The sequence below is a fragment of the Numenius arquata genome, chromosome 2 (assembly GCF_964106895.1).
Source record: "Numenius arquata chromosome 2, bNumArq3.hap1.1, whole genome shotgun sequence".
Classification (NCBI taxonomy): Eukaryota; Metazoa; Chordata; class Aves; order Charadriiformes; family Scolopacidae; genus Numenius; species Numenius arquata.
In genome coordinates this window covers 109,366,284-109,384,201 of record NC_133577.1, presented here as the reverse complement: position 1 = coordinate 109,384,201, position 17,918 = coordinate 109,366,284, and the positions used below count along the sequence as shown (strand labels likewise).

Below are 17,918 nucleotides of genomic sequence, written 5' to 3'. Positions count from 1 at the left end.
TACTACTATTATAGGACTTGAGATGTAACGTCTCCTAATTGTACCTACTACTGTTGTACGGTTTGTCATGATACCTTTTCTTCTCCCATTTTCCTATAAGTAACTTGGTAGTACTCAATTTTAAGAACAACTTTAAAAGCTGTAAAACATTTACATATTTATGCAGGCAGGTCTGTCTCACTTTGGTCCCTGGGAAAATCATGGAGAAGCCCTCTTGGAACACATTTCTGGGCATGTAAAGGACAAGGTTACTGGGAACAGTCAACATGTCTGACCAACCTGATTGCCTTCTGTAATGGGACACCTAGGTTTGTGGATGAGGGGAAAGCTGGGAATGTAACTTATCTTGATTTTAGCAAGGCTTTTGGCACTGTGTCCCACAATATTTTGGTGCCCAATTTAGGATGTTACAGTCTGGGTGAGTGTACAACCAAATAGATGAATAAGTTTGGATCATGGGGATCAAAGGGTCATGGATATAGGTCATACTCTACCTGGGGGCCAGTAACAAAGGGTGTGTTCTGGGATCTGTCCTGTTTAAAATCTTTACCAATGACCAGTTGACAGTAAAGGGTGGGTTAGTAGTTGACATGCTAAAGGAAAGGGCTGTCATCCTGAGGCACCTAGACGGGATGGAGGAATCGCCCAATGGGAACCTCATAAAATTCAACAAGGAAAAATGCAAAGTTTGGCAGCTGCAAAGGTAGAGCCCTTGCACAGACAGAAAGCAGAGGTTGGATGCTGACATTAGAGAGTCTAATGCTGAATCTAGTAAAGATGTAGTATTACCTATGGATAACATTGTAGCTGGTGAGGGTGCAAATGCAGAAAGAATTGTCAAGAAGGTTATATACTATTTGTGGAAGGACTACACTGTATTATTATCCAGGAGAAACTAATTGAAACCTCACCAAAGAGGTTTGCAGTTAAATTAAAAAAAAATAAAAATGTGGCAGAATAGCTCAAAGAAGTGAGATTAACCCTGAATCCAGCAAGAGCAAAAAGAAGGTGAAAGTTGGAAGGAGGGCTTGTATGCGTGGGGGGTGGGATTGGAAGGGCAGGTAAATATGTCATCACCATTCTACCTTGTTGCACTTCTGAGACCCCCTCCTGAGATACCTCAGAGATGGTCCTCTAAGATATCTTCATACTGCACATTTCTGTGGGAGTCAGCAAAACCCTGCCTTGCTGTGAGAATCCTCAGGTAGAAAAAGAAGACATTTATAGGTTATCCAAGTTCTCACATAAAGATAGTGTTTGTGTCAGGTCTATGCCATAAATACATGGCGACCTGCTGAAGAAACTGAGAAGAATCTGTAGGTCATAGAGAAACTTCAAAGACAAATTAGGAGTTTGGGGAATAGATAGCTAAGCCACAATAAAACCACCCTGTGGTTTCCTTGCTGAATTCTGCTGTAAATAAACACCTTGGTAATCAAATCAATGTCATTTTCCTGGAGGTTGAGCGGCATTGTGGTATGATACCTCTCCAGGTACCTGGACCCATGGCAAGTGCCAAGTCAGACATTTTCTGCCCGTTTTTGAGATTGCAGTTTTCCCATTTTATCCCTCACTCAGGAAAGTTTCCATGCAAAGGAAATCCAGGCATGCACTTCAAAAGGGAGCTGTAGGTCTCTGAACAGCATCGAGACTCCATACCATCACATGACATTATATGTAAAATAAGGATACATGCATCCAAAAGAAATGAGGCAATTTGGGTCACAGTATGTATGGCTGGATTGAACCATATAGTGGAATGGCAGGATTGGGCTTGAAAATAAATATGGTTAGTCTGAAATTATATAACTGATGATGTGCTTTGTCTTATGCCGGGTTGTTGTATGTGGCACAGGATGCATATGGGGTCATAAAACAGTGCTACCGGTGTCTGCAGGAGCAACCATGTGTGTGGGTTGGCACTAGTCCTGTGGCACTAAACAGATGTCCTGGTGCAGAACTTTCTTCAGGTTAAGAATGTGCCCCTGCCTCTCTTTCCATGTATGACCTTTATTTGACAGATACAACTGCTTGCTAGACATAAGGATCCGCTCTATCTGATAGATGGAGCTATTGAGCAAGAAGATACTGGTCTTGTAATGAAAATGTGTCAAAACATGAGTCATAGGGAGGCAAAAGCACAAACTAAAGCCATGACCCTTCACAGGCTATGCTATTGAGGTAATTCAATGCGAGAAATGAAGATATGTCTGCCCTGACATATCTTTTTTTCCCCTTGGTAAATCTGCATCTGGACAGACACATGAAATAATGGTGAGTTTTTACCAATTCTGCTCTCCAGAAAGAACGTACGGAGTCCATAATAACAATGCTTATAGAAACCAGATATGCTTTTGCATAACTGTCCTGGTTTCAGCTGGGATGGAGTTAATTTTCTTCATAGTAGCTGCTGTGTTTTGGATTTAGTATGAGAAGAATTTTGATAACACATTGTTATAGTTGTTGCTAAGAAATGTTTACATTAAATCAAGGACTTTTCAGCTTCCCATAGAAGCTCAGAGGGAGTATAGACAGGACAAGGTGGCCAAAGGAATATTCCATCCATAGATGTCATGCTTAGTATGTAAATTGGAGTTGGCTGGGGGGCAGGAATCCACGATCGCTGCTTGGGATGGGATGGGCAACTGATCATTGGGCGGTAAGTGCCAATTGTGTTGCATCACTTTATTTTGCATATTTTTACCATTATTATTATGATGATTTTTCTCTTGTGTTACAGTTCTATTAAACTGTCTTTATCTCAACCCATGAGGTTTGTTTTCTCCTTTTTCTCCCTCAACTCTCTACCCTTCCAGCCAGCATGCGTTTAGGAAAGGGAGGTCCTGCTTAACCAACTTGATCTCTTTCTATGACTGTGTGACCTGCCTTCTTGATGCAGGGAAGGCTGTGGACATTGTCTACCTGGACTTTGGTAAAGCCTTTGACACCATCTCCCACAGCGTTCTGCTGGAGATGATGGCAAATCATGGCATAGACAAGTGTACTCTTCACTGGGTAAAAAACTGGCTGGATGGCCATGACCAGAGAGCTGTGATTAATGGGGTGAAATCTTGTTGGCGGCCGGTCACCAGTGGTGTCCCTCAGGGCTCAGTTTTGGGGCCGGTCTTGTTTAATATCTTTATTGATGATCTGGACAAGGGGATTGAGTGCACCCTCAGTAAGTTTGCAGATGACACCAAACTAGGTGGGAGCGTTGAGCTGCTTGAGGGTAAGAAAGCTCTACAGAGGGACCTGGACAGGTTGGATCAATAGGAAAAAGGCCAATGGGATGAGGTTTAATAAGGCCAAGTGCGGGGTCCTGCATTTCGGTCACAACAACCCCAGGCAACACTACAGGCTTGGGGAAGAGTGGCTGGAAAGCTGCCCAGCAGAAAAGGACCTGGGTGTGTTGGTGGACAGACGGCTTAACATGAGCCAGCAGTGTGCCCAGGTGGCCAAGAAGGCCAACGGCATCCTGGCCTGTATCAGGAATAGCTGGGCCAGCAGGAGCAGGGAAATGATCGTGCCTCTGTACTCAGCCCTGGTGAGGCCTCACCTCGAGTACTGTGTTCAGTTCTGGGCCCCTCACTACAGGAAGGACATTGAGCTGCTGGAGCGTGTCCAGAGGAGAGCCACTAAGCTGGTGAGGGGTCTAGAGAACAAGTCATATGAGGGGAGGCTGAGGGAACTGGGCATGTTTAGTTTGGAGAAGAAGAGGCTGAGGGGGGACCTCATTGCCCTCTGCAACTACCTGAAAGGAGGTTGTAGAGAGGTGGGTGTTGGCCTCTTCTCCCAAGTGAATAATGACAGGACCAGAGGAAATGGTCTGAAGTTGCGGCAGGGGAGGTTTAGATTAGATATTAGGAAGAATTACTTTACTGAGAGAGTGGTCAGGCACTGGAACAGCCTGCCCAGGGAGGAGGTGGAGTTGCCATCCCTGGAGGTATTTAAGAAACGTGTAGACGTGACACTTCAGGGCATGCTCTAGTGCCCGAGATTGTTGGTTTGGGTGTGGTTTTTTTGGTTTTGTTTTTTGGGGTTTTTTTTGTGTGTATGGTTGGACTTGATGATCTCAAAGGTCCCTTCCAACCATGAAGACTCTGTGATTCTTCCAGGGAGGGGTTGGTGAGTGGAAGGTGGGGAGAGTGAGGGAACAAGTCCTATTTGCCTGCTAGGGTTAAACCACAACAGTAGCCTAAAAGAGGTGGTAGTTCTTTCCTTTCTCTTCTGAATTGGTGTCCTCGGGTCATTTGGGATGATAGGTGCACAGACACTGAGAGAAAAGAGCTGAGATTTTGCATATAAACATTAATCTGAGGTCAGAGAAAGACAGACAAAGTGAAATTCATAGCAGGCAAAGCCACTTAAATAGAAACCAGTAAAAACGTTGTTTGTAGCCAGCACAAATGAATCTGTCCAGGTTTATACAACAATCATGTGCCACCACAGAGTCATATGAAATGTCCCAAAGGAAAGTTCTGCTGCCTGAATTGCTTATACTCTCATAGCTTCTACCGAATCAGTGTCTTCTGCTATTTGATGTATTTTTGACGTCCATAGACCATTTTTGACTGGTCTATGGACCAGTGAAAGTTGCTCCTTGTTCTGTGTTTGTACACTTCCTACTATAGATAGTGTGAATATATTGTCTATTTTTTTTTATTTTGTTACTGTTTATATTAGACTTTTGCCTAAAATGATAATTTTTAATATGCACCAAATTCCTTTGTGTGTGGTCTGTGGGTCACAAGCATTTCAGCAGTAGTGTGGGTTATACTTACATGTGAAAAATACAAGGGAAAACGTATGTTAGAGACACCTCTCTGTATTCCTACGACCTCCAACAGTTTGTAAATAACTGCTCTTAAGGTGTTTCTTCTCCTGCAGTTTCTGCTCTATCCTTAAACTTTTCCAGGTTGTTGCCTCCACCTCTGGAAATCCCTGTCCTCTGCTTCTGTTTTGGGTAATCTAGATTATGATTTTTGGCCTAAAGTCTTATGTAGAAAGTCTTATTCTGAAAAGTCCTATTTTAAAAAGTCCTATTTTGAAAGTCCTTTTGGAGTGGACTTTGAAAGTGCTGTGGGTTAGATGCAGCACAGAACGTACCGTGCAGTATACCCTCTGCACTGCAGCGAGGAACCTGGCACCTCGTCGGTGTTTCATCCTGTTCCAGAGCTGGGTAAGGAATTCACAATGGCCTTCTGCAATGAATGAACTCTAACAGAAAAACTCTGCTGGAGCAGTGTCACAATGAGTTACAGAACAAAAAAAAAAAAAACCCAGAGTGACACCAAGGCAAGTAAACACTCAAGTGAAACCTGTAGAGATTAGTAGTAACAGGGAGGAAGTGCTTTTATAATGTATATATTTTTAAGTCTAATTTGGCTACTGCTACTACTGCAGTTTAGTTAATTTATTTTTCTAAAAGATGAGAGATAAAATTAAGGAAAAAATATTTTTACTTGCTTATATGTTTTTGTCAATTCACCACTTGGAGTAATTCAGTGTAAATTAATTGAAGTCTGGGGAGCAATCATCAGTAGATTCATCTGCTGTCATTAAACTTAGATTCTGACATAAGGAATGGACTCAGCAAACATTTCTAGATAAGGCTAGTACTTGAGTGGAGCCATTGTAAAATTTCTGTTCACAAATTGCAATTGAAATGCATGCTAAGGGCTGAAGGGACTTGTTTGATTGTTTGTTTTTCTTTTTGTCATTCCATTTTAGCTGCTTCCTTGCTCATTACATTGTTCCCATTAGCGTAATGTATTGGTTGTGTTTGCACAGCTTTTCCTGCCAGAGACTGCCCTGCTGTTGTACAGCCATTGGGGTAACCAGCTGCTACTTATTTAAGCCTCCATCATTTTGTATGACAGAGTAACTTAATTATGCCCTGCTTGAAGATGCTAAATAAAATTATCTTCTGAACAAGCATACTTCACTTAATATTTGTCTCTATCTGGTACTTGAACTCTGACATGGCCTAAGAGCCATGTGCACCAGATAAATAAACACATTTTAAAACTAAACCTAGTAACACATTAATTATTAGAGAGTTAGAGGTTGTTTTACAGTATCTCTAGAATGCAGTTATCTCTTTAGCTCAGGTATATTGCATATGTGAAAGACTTCAGAAAACAGGAACTAAAATGCAGTTAATAGCATAATAAACCAGCAATTAAGGTTAACTTTTTTCTATGTTTTGTGAATATAGGAAATAGATCTTCAGTCAGTATTGGCTATTTTAAGAAGATAGGATTGTAATACTCTATGCATTTCAAATCTGGACAAGAAAAAAGGTTGTTTTCTACTCAGCAACATATTCTAGTTGTAAGAGTGTGTCAGTCAATAACAGTGGTCTCTCTGTCTTGTTGCAAACCATTTCGTTTTTATTTTAAACCTGAAGCATGAGTTTAATCCAAACCATACTTTTCTTTTTTCTTTCTCCTGGTAACATATTTCCTTAGTTCTCTGTAAGACAGCTTTCTTTCCCTTTTTCATCACTAGACAATTATGGATATGGAAGTGACAATTTTGGGGTTGCCAACTGGCTCCTTGAGTTTTAAGTGTTCCAAAATGTCAGCTCCCATATTTTCAAATGGATTATAATTGAAGATGTGCCAATCTACACAAATCTATTTTGAATAGTTGTTCATCTGCTACATTTGCTAGTTGATTTAGCCTTAGGGTAAATACAATCTCCATTCAAAGTAGATACCTGAAGACTGAATTAGTAAGAAACATCTTATATAAAATAAATTTTGCTAAAAGTTATAAAAGTGCAAAACTAAAATGATTCTCTAAATTGTGCTACATCTTATCTAGTTTAATTGATCTAAGTTGTGCAAATCAGAATCCATTTGACCAAAGAGAATTTTAATTTTCTAAGTATTTGAAAGGAGTATGAAAGTGATTTGAAGATTAGACTACAAGTCTGGTAAAATCTCTTTAGAAATCTTATATTAAAGGAATATTTTTTATTAAATAAAATTGGAAATAAGGTTGAAATTCACTTTTGTGCAGAGTATCAAGCTGTAGCCCAATAAATATGATTTTTGGTTACTAGGAAAATGTTATATAGGCTCAGTACTGACCTGTCAGTGTAGGCTTTTGAGACATATTTTGGCTTGTGTCCTGAGCTTCTGTTAGTTGTGATAACAATTGTCCAGCAGTTGGGAGACTGCTGCCTAACTTGTTTCAGTTTAGCTCTCTGAACACTGTATATAGTAAAGGTCTAACAAACCTGTAAAGACTCTCAATAACAAAGGACCTGGGACTTAATTTCAGTTAATAAGCAGTTAATGGATGGAGATAGATTGATTGTAGATGGGAACTAATTTTTAAAAAGAGCAAATAAGCACAAAGTGTTAGAAAATGTGCAGAAGTAACCCCAACTAGACCTAAGACTAAGGGGGAGGGAACACCAGCCATCAACATCATCAACATCACGCACCTTCTCCTCGTGAAGGAATTGGGATACTGATAACTCAACATGACCTCCCCTTCCCTCTGTTCTTTTTGTGGAAGGCTGAATCTGTTGTCCTTAGGAACCAGAGGAGCACAGACAGGGTACATATCACTGGAGAAAATGGATTGATACTCATGTATAACAGATTTAGCTACATTATTAATGACATCTTCCTGTAATAATTAAATAATCTGAACAGTAAAAGCTAGTATCATTGTAACTGGATTAATAATAATATTTGCTGTAGTTTTGATCAGGCTGTTAAGATTTTAATTAGACTAGCAATAAATTCTTTGCTTGGCATTTTGCCCATAAGAAGATCTTAAGTGTAACACAATATACCATAAAAATCCTACTTCTACATTATGCTGAAGATTCAAATAATATATAACATAAATACTACTTTTAAATAATCTCCTTCCTCATTTTTGCCATGCAGCACAGAATATGGTTATTTAATATTGTTTTATTTATTTTTCACAGGTATTTTGAAATTTCTTATTTTTTGGAGTTCAGCACTCCTGAATATCAGGACACATTACAACATACATAGTAGAGATTGGTCTTTGGTCAGTTATTGACTATTGTGGCTTTATTTATAGTAACATTGATGAGATGAAGGGATCACATGGCCCTTTAAAAACCATAATACTGCAACAAATTGTGTGCTGTGGTATATGTAAGCTGTATGATAGTGTGTTATCTAACCTAATTTATGAGGAAAAAAAAATCAAATTACCTACTGATATTTTAAATTACTTTGAAGGTCTGAAAGGTGGTACCTAGCATTTTCCATGAGATGTATGTCCTGAGCATGGACCACAGCAAAGAAGCAGACTTTTAAAATGTTTAAAAACATTTATTTTCCCTTCAAAAATATTGTGCATTCCCAATGAGCAGAATATTTGATAGTACAACACTTGTTTCAGTCTAATCTTCTTCATCTTTTGCCACAAGACAGTCTAATTTCTGATGCCAGTGTTCTATGATGTTATCTGTAAAACCACAGACTAGGTCTACAGGAGTTACACATCAGCAGAAAGCTTTTTCAAATGTAGCAGAAAAGTTAAAGCATCTGAAATTTGTATACTGAAAAAAAAAAAAGGAAGAGGAAGGAACAAACCCAAGGAATTAACACAGGCAAAAAAGCCAGTTTAGAATTTTATGATTAGAGGTGACATTTGCCAATAGAAATGACAACTGGCATTAACGTCTATCATGTTGAGAAAATACCATGTTGTTATGTAGAATCATAGCATGGTTTGGGTTGGAAGGAACCTTTAAAGGTCATCTAGTCCAACACTCCTGTCATGGGCAGGGACATCTCCCACTAGATCAGGTTGCTCAAAGCCCCATCCAGCCTGTTCTTGAGCGCTTCCAGGAATGGAGAACCCACAACTTCCCTGGGCAACCTCTTCCAGTGCCTCACCCCACATTGTAAAAAATTTCTTCCTTATATACAATCTAAATCGACCCTCTTTCAGTTTAAAATGGTTGCCTGTTGTCCTGCCACAACAGGCCTTGATAAAAAGTGTCTCTGTCTCTCTTAAAAGCCCCCTTTATACATTGAAAAGGTGCAATAAGGTGTCTCTGGAACATTCTCTTCCCCAGGATGAACAATCCCAACTCTCTCAGCCTTTCTCTGTAGGAGAGGTGCTCCAGCCCTCTGATCTTTCTTGTAACCCTCCACTGGACTCTCTCCAACAGGTCCATGTCTTTCTTGTACTGGAGAGCCCAGAGCTGGATGCAGTACTCCAGGTGGGGTCTCTCAGAAGAGCAGAATAGAAGGGCAGAATCACCTCCCTTTACCTGCTGGCTACGCTTCTTTGAATGCAGCCCAGGATATGATTGGCTTTCTGGGATGCGAGCGCACATTACTGGCTCATATTCAGTTTTCATGCACTGATATTTCCAAGTCCTTCCTGCAGGTCTGCTCTCAATGAGCTCATCCCCTGGTCTGCATGGATGCCTCCTGTGTTGTCCTCTTAGGCTCTATCTAAAAAAGTAACTGCACATTGTCAAGAATATTCACAGGCCATGAAGCCAGTTGTCATAGTCTCATTAGGTTTATAATATTAAACTCTCTTAATCTCTCAACAAGAGCAGCATGAGTATATCAACATTACACAGTGGGAATCATCCCAAACTGTGGACAAACTCCTGGGGACAGTTTGGGAGAGTGTCAGTTGGTCCAGGCCCAGGCTCACTCATTTCTAACAGTTTAACAGTGCAAGCAGTAAAGCCCTAGTGCCCAGGCCTACACTATATCACTGTTTCATTGTCTACTATATAGACACAGTGGTAGAGTATTATAATTATATTATTTGTTCCCCAGCCCTATAGATCAACTATTTCTCTTTTTATTTGATACATTACAATGGTATCCTGATACTTTTTGTGTGACAAAGGAACCATGTTTTGTTAGGAAATGAGATGAAAAAATACACGGATTTGAATAACCATTAGTGGTCCAAGGAGAAGTTGATCCAAAATGACAGGACAGATTAGCAAAGCTTGGTGAAGTGTATGTCTTCAAATTCCCATTTTCTGAGTTTCAGGAGTTGTCTTTGTTTGGGATACAGCTGTTCTACTCTACCTCGGTGGTAAAATCAGGTATTGAGAAGTCACTGGAAAATGTTTGGATGAACTAAAGTTAGTTTTAGGCATGTGGTGAATTAACACTTTGGAGAGAGAACTATGCAATGTCAACTTTGCAACGTGCAGTTGTGGAACATACCTTTTCCAATGAGCAGCTGACAACTCTGAGTTCTCTGTATCTACTTACCTGAAAATAATAAATACAATGCTAAAAAAGGATGTAGTAAAGTCGTTTCTTTCTTTGCATAAAATAATTTATAGATAGAAAGGAATACTTATAAATATTGCAGGAAAGGTCAAAATTAGACTTAAGTGGAAAATCTGAACAGTGAAATCGTTACCATAATTCAGTTTCTGAAAGGCAGGTATATACATGTTCCACCAAGGATGCAAGCTTTTATAACTCTTGCATCCAAGCTTTAATGAAAGTTCATACTTTTTAAAACTGGCACACATTTAACTTGAAGTCAGTTATTACATCTTTTCTTTCTCTTAAAGTTTCTGAAAGTAACTGAAATATACAGCTAAAAATGAAGAGGATTTGTTTTCTTGGTTTTCTCTGCCATGTACAGAATTACAGCCTACATTTACTGCTTGAGATAATAACCTAATAAATGTTGTACTTTCATGTTTGTGAGAAGGCTTTGACTTTTTCTCTCAAAGCTTTATTTTAATTGGTAGTTTGGTTAAAGGTTTTTTTAAAGGTTTTTTTTTAAAAGGTTAAAAAATATCTGTTAAGTAATTTCCCATATTTTCTGACTGAACAAACATTTGAAGAAGATTCATTTCATGGAGTTTATCTTATACCTGGCAAATAATCTTGTTAAATGAGCAAAGCAATGACTGACTTCTACCTGTAGTGTTTATCTTCAAGAAAAGATGAATTTTCTTCCCACAGGTCCAGACAGAAATGTATGTTGTGGACTGAAAGCAATAAAAATCTGTGGGTGTAAGCTTATGGGGATGGAGGTTCTGCAGAGAAGCATGGATCCTTTTGTTAGTTATTGGCACCTTGCCAGCATTGTTACCTCCATGTTTATACTCTCCTGGCTTCAAATATATTTGCCTGCAGCCAGCCTTTTCCATGTTGATTTTTAGTGTGGAATTCATTGCACGGTGTTTCTGATTTGTGAACGCAACTGTGAAACATATGTGTTGTGATCCAGTCAACTCTTTAGCAAGCAGCGACACATGCAAAAGGAATTGTAGTGTTATGGCATGTGCACGACTTTAAAAGAAAAAAACAACTGTCTTTTTCTCAGCCCTCTAGATTCTGCAGCAGAGGGACAAAGGCTATGAATGCTTTCAGTGTTTTTCTGAGACAAAAAAGACTTGTGCTCTCTTCACCACAAAGAGAGAGGGACCATTCTGCCGTCTTTCCTAATCTGTGGGATGCCTGTGGATAGATGGCATATATCTTTAATTTATGACATATCATTTATCTTCTGGCTATAAATGATCTAGTAAAGGCTTCCAGCACCTGGGAGTGAAGGCAAGAGTGGTGGGAGGGAATGAGAGGAAAAAAAACCCTTGTGGGAAACGAAGCTTGCTGCAGTTCTGGCCTTAGAAAATGAAACTGGCTGAAGGAGCTGAGAAGATTCACATAAGAGACATAAAGTATTTGGTAACCAGGATAAGGGAAAAATTAAATCATAATTCAGTCTTCTGCTCTCTTACTGCCAGTGTGGGACATGTTGAAGAGTGACTATCTGGGTATATCTGTCTCAGCAGGATGGTTCAGACTCCGGTGTTTGACATTGCGGCTGTTTCTTTAGCCTGAGGGGAAAGACAGTTATAAAGGGCAAATTGTATGGAATTAGCCAATATGAGACATTAGACCAGCAGTGTCTTTTTAAACATCCACATCTATTTGGAGTGCAAGTAGCTGAGTTGGATCTACACTAGGCACCCCAATAGCTTGAGACATAGCAAGCCTTACCTCTGTGGTTTAGCACTTGACTAACTACTGGACCTGTTCATCTTCTGTGTTACAACTACTAGCATTTAAAGAGTAAAACTTAGATTCAATTCACTCAAGAAGTCACAATAGCCACATCTCCCACCTATCCAGGTTATACTATTAAAACCAGATTAGGGAACAGGCTGTGTGGGAGGTACCCTCTATTTGATGTATTAAAACTGTGTAGAAAAGAAATAGCATGAGAAAACCAACAATTCTGAAGAGAGCTGGGATATAATCTTATGTGTGAAAGTAGGGGAGGGCTCAAACCAAGGAAGCAATCTGGACAAAAATTGAGATATTACCACTATTTATTTATTTTTTTCCAATGAAGTGGTTGCTTTGTGTTGAACTCAAGGCATGCTGTGTGCATGACATTGCCTCTGTAAGCATCAAACTGATGGGACACTACTGGGGACTTGGGGGATATTTCAATTCTAAGCAGTGAAGCCTAGCTGAGAGATAGTCATCTGGCCACCTGCACTGGGACAATTTGGTGCACGCACTTGCTTTGATGCATAGAAATTTTTCAGGTTACCAAGGAGGCAATTCAGCTTCAAGTACTTCCAAATTGAAGAAGCCAACAAAGTATCTGTGTTTTTCTGAAATATCCTTTCTGGGTGACCAAATATTTCCAATGTCACATTTTAAGTTTTAAAGTAGAAAGAAGGAGATACATAGTCCTAGAATCAATAGTAGAAGATAGAAAATCCCTAAATATCCACACAGACATTATCTATTCTAGCTGCTGAGGCAGTCAGAGGCTATATTACCAAGCTTGTAGGACTCCTTATCAGAAGATAAGGAAAGTGTCTAGGTCATTTGTGAGACACACAGATCATGTGTCTGAGTGGGTACATAGTGTCTAGATCATTTACATGGGATAGTCTGTTGTGAGGGATCCTTTGTCAATTGTGGAGGTGGAAAACAGTACTTAAGAAGTCCTATATCAGTTCTGGTGTGGGGTTGGAGGTGGGGGATAGAGACAGGAAGGTATTTAGGCCTCAAGTTTTTCCCATTGTATAAAGTTGGTTCTTTTTCTTGTGTTACCATGATTTTAGTTTTCTGCCTTATATCTTCTGACTGTAAAGAACAAGGAGAATAGATATAGCAGTCTTTGTTATCTGTGAAAGCCTTTATTGGACAAAAAGTTTGTAGTTCAGAAGGGATTTTCATGTGAGGAGTGCTGAAATTCATTTCTGTAAAACCATGAATCGTGAGAAAGGGACCTTTATTCTCCTTTAACGTAGAGTGACCTACCACTGTGAGACACATGAAAAATTATTCAAACTCCATATCTTATTAAACTGAACTACTTTTTTTGCTCCTTCATTTTTAGAGAAGCTAATTCTGTAAATGTTACAGGTAGTTATGTTCTCAGAATAATAAAAGTACCCAGAATGCACAGCCATAAAACATCATTGTCCTCTTGTCAGGGATAAAACAAGATGAGTCAGACAAAAGTCAGACCAAGTGTGTGGCATCCTGTTTGCTAGACTTGTGCTTCATCAGAGTGCAAGAAGGGGGATTCTAAAAATGAGAAAGATGAGTTGCAGGGGATGTTCCTGTCCTATAAACAGACTCTCAGCCTGTAAATGGCAATTTAAAAAGAAGTAGGGCCTGTTGCTACAGAACATGGGGTAATGGTTTTAAACTAAAAGAGGGTAGACTCAGACTAGATATAAAGAAGGAACTTTTTATGATGAGGGTGGTGAACCACTGGCACAGGTTGCCAAGAGAGGTGGTAGATCCCCCATCCCTGGAAACATTCAAGGTCAGGTTGGACGGAGCTCTGAGCAGCCTGATCTAGTTGAAGATGTCCCCCCTCACTTCAGGGGGGTTGGACTAGATGACCTTTAAAGTTCCCTTCCAACCCAAACTATTCTATGAAACTAATAGGAAAAAGAATCAGACCCAGGCTGTCATTGACAATTAGTCTCCAGCTGACTATGCAATTGCATTAGCGTACGGAGTCAGGCTTATGTACACACCACACAAAATATGTATATGTAAGTATATGTTCAAAGTCTTCCTCTCAAGGTGTAATAATCTTCTTGAAACCCTTCTTTCTCATTAGCTTCATTAAGGAGTAAGTAGCAATAGTGATCCATGCAAAACAGGATCCCTAAGGCCAAAGCTCTCTATATTCACTATTTGAAAACTGTTGTCAGAAAATTCCCAACTCACTCTAGTTTTAATGTTTTAATAATTATAATGACTGGTTCAAAAACACAGCAGTCATTAGAAATAAATCACACTGCGTAGGAACTGTAATCTGTAACATGAAACCATCTGTGATTTGGATTTTTTAAAATAGGCTGTTGTGCTGGTCATTTCAATTAAATCCACAGAAAATACATTAGATGTAAAGATACAGCTCATGCAAAATACCTGCACTAAGTGTATTGAAATTCATGGGTTCTTATTATTTCAATGAAGGCATGATCATATTTAGAGTTGATTCACTTATGAAGCTTACTTGAACGTAAACCTTCAGGCAGACATGTTTTCTCTTTAGTATCTGTTAAAGCTTGGCACTGTGGGACTTTTTGTCACAAAAAGGGTCATTGAGATCTGCAATCATGCACGTCTTCCTTGCTAATATGACTAGTACTATTGCACGAATGTGTGTATTTTACCCTATAACATCCAGAGATTCTTTATCTTTTTTTATCATCTAACTCTTATACCAAGCCATGAGAGAAAGATGAAGCTTGCAGCTTGGGTACCTGAATAAGGACTTAAAAAAATATATATTTAAATGTCAGGCATTGCTACTGTTTCTGTGGGTGCGGCTCAGCTAGCCACTTAACTGCCATGAGTTGGATTTCAAAAAAACTGTAAGGATTCAAAAAGGATTTTTAATGTTTGATGGAATTTTCATTTGCACTACAGTATGCTAAAGCTATTATTTGCATTGATTTCAGTTTTCCAAATCCCATTAGGAAATATGTGCATCTTCGGGAACCAAAATACTTTTGCTTTTGGACAAAACTTAATGCAACATGTAACCCTAAAAGCTGCTGCTGTACCAGTTTAATTGGAGATCAACCAGTTTAGTTCAGAGAGAAATGGATGTGCTGTTCGTGCTGTTTGCATGTGAACATGCATCTGCACAGAGGTCCTTCCATAGAAGTCTGAAAGCAACTGCTTATTAATGTAACTGTCTGAGGGTATCACTAGAAGTGTTCATGCAAAATGTAGGTCAAGCTCTGCTTTCACTGTTGTTTCAGAGAGTGAAAGAAATGGAATTATTTCACCGGCTTGAGAATAGACTGTATCGTGCATGTTTCCTGATATATTGTCTTGTATTATTGAAATGAAGTGTTACTCCTATCACTTTCCTCAGCACAATAAGAAGACAAACCTGATTGTCTTTTCAGTCTGATGCTGTCCCTGAAAGCAGGTTCAGTTTCTTACAAATTTTTAAGCATCGTCAATCTTTTCTTAAAGAGTAGATTAGGCTAGCCCTCATTTTATGGTAATATTTGGCAATTTTCTGTATAATTACAAGATACCTCGCAGGGTGGTTCAGAGTGACAGTTCACACTTCCAAAATACATTTGTCACATTTCTCACCTAACATTGCTTTAAGTGAGTAGAGTTTATTTGAGATCTCTAAGGAGAAAGTATCTAATGGAAAAACTTTGTAAGCTGAAAGACATTAAAAAATGTCCAACTGTAGCAAAGACTGCACACCAGTTTATTATATCACTACTTTTCTGCCAAGGGCCAAGTTACCCAAGGGCACTTAATAAAAACAGATGATCTGAAGCTGACATTGCAGACAGACTTACTACCTTATCTCCAGGTTAGAGTGATTGTATTGGCTAGCACTTAAAATCATGCCTGAAAACAATGTCAGTGAATCCTCTGCCAAGGCAACGAACGGATTTTACTTCAGTATCTTTTTCAGCATAACAACATGATTACTAAGAGATTTCTACTCAGTTTAGCAAATCACACGGAATTGTAAAGTAAAATTGTTGTCTCATAAAATGTCTAATAAAATATAATTTCCTAAGAAAAAATAAATGTTGAGAGAACTACCATTATTATTTCTTATATACTATCTGAATACTTCTCCAAACAGAAGCCTCTCTCTGCTGTTCTTATGGAGTGATCATTGCAATTTTATTTTACGGGACTATGGAAGACCAAAGTTGCTTTCCTTTTGTAGGTGGTAACAAGCAACAGACTGATTCATTTAGAAATGTCAGATTTTTCCTTCATATCTATAGGAAACTCTATAGGGGACTGAGGTCCTTTGTGATCTAATTTCCTGGTCCCCAATTTTCTGATCTCTTAGTTAGGACTGTGACCTATTAATATATTTATTGTGTGCCAACAGAACATTGTGACCAGAATTCAACAGTAAGGTGGAAATGTGTTCAAGCTTCGCTACAGAGAAGCTGATAATTTTTTTGCAAGCTTGAAACTCAAAGAGTGTATCAAAGATTTCATTAGATTATGCATTATGCCTGCTGCCAGTTGAGCCATGCCACACACTACTGAATCACCATGTGGAATACTGTTGTAGAGGCTTCTGTGTATTAAAGCAGGTGATACAAGGCTAACCCTTTTGTCATTTCTCTTTTCCTGTGCAGACGTATTTGTTTATTTTCTGAAAATGATATTGCTACAGTCTTGATTACTTTTATGAGAATGAAGTTTAATAAATATTATGCTGTTTCTGTGACCTAGCCCTAAGGTTAAAAACCAACATGAAACAGCCATACTTGACTATAATTAAAGGCAACCAAAGTCAAGGGTCTTTCTGATGTATGTACAGAAAAGGAAGAGTGTTATTGGTTCCCTGTTCACCTACTATTTTTAAGTTAATTACCTTATTTTCCTTCTTATATTAAATCAATATAACAATGATTTTTATGCTGTTGTTTCTTTCCTTCCCCAGATGTACATCCAGACAACAACACTTACTGTCTCCATGAGTTTAAGTGCTTCTGTGTCTCTGGGCATGCTCTACATGCCCAAGGTTTATATTATCATTTTTCATCCAGAGCAGAATGTTCAAAAACGGAAGCGGAGTTTCAAGGCTGTAGTGACAGCTGCCACAATGCAAAGCAAACTGACCCAGAAAGGAAATGACAGACCGAATGGTGAGGTCAAAACTGAACTGTGTGAAAGTCTTGAAACCAACAGTAAGTCATCTGTAGACTTTCCCATGGTCAAGAGTGGCAGCACTTCCTAATAGATGTACGTTCACAAGAATGCACTATTTTTTTAATAATAAACTTTATTCTTTTTGTTGCTTGTTCTGCATGAATCCAGAGATGTGTCAGAATTCATGTACTGCTGAACACAGGAATGCCTAGAGTTGTTTCAAACAAATTGTTTTTCACAGGAGGCTAGTAAAAATAAAACAAACAAACAAAAGGCACAGGCAGATTTTGGAAAGCCACATCTTTTTAAAATGTTTTAACTAGTGCTAATTTGATGTGTTGTCCATTGCTGTACCAGTCATGGTATGTCCTGACAGTTCATAAGGTGTATTTATGGTCATCATTGTATATTCAAAACTCAAAGGCTGTTGAAAAAAAATATAATGAAAACAGCTAATATTGTTTCTATTTTGCAGTTAGATATGGAAGTGAAAATATGGCTTTTACCTTTCCACCTTAACTAAATATTTGTTACCTTGTTAATTTATCACAACTCATGATTACTAATGCTACCCAGAGTAAAGCTTCCCATCCAGGTTTTCATTGTGGTCTTACTTATGTTGGAACAAAATCATGGTAATTCATATACAGCTTAATCTTTACATGTTGTGATATGTCATGGGTTAGTAATGGGAAAAAGTTCTTTCCCATGCTAGAAAAGTTCTTGAAACTTGCCACATTTCTAAATTGCTCTGGTATAGAAGAA

The 17,918-nt window shown here is 38.8% G+C and overlaps 1 protein-coding gene across 1 annotated transcript in view; it reads left to right on the top strand.

Annotated features, from left to right (window-relative positions):
• GRM8 (glutamate metabotropic receptor 8) overlaps positions 1–17,918 on the top strand; it is a 344,093-nt gene that overhangs the window by 321,736 nt on the left and 4,439 nt on the right. Inside the window, exon 9 of the mRNA XM_074169153.1 lies at positions 16,945–17,191. Within this exon, the coding sequence (XP_074025254.1) occupies positions 16,945–17,191 (247 nt within the window). The remainder of the gene's footprint in view (positions 1–16,944; positions 17,192–17,918) is intronic.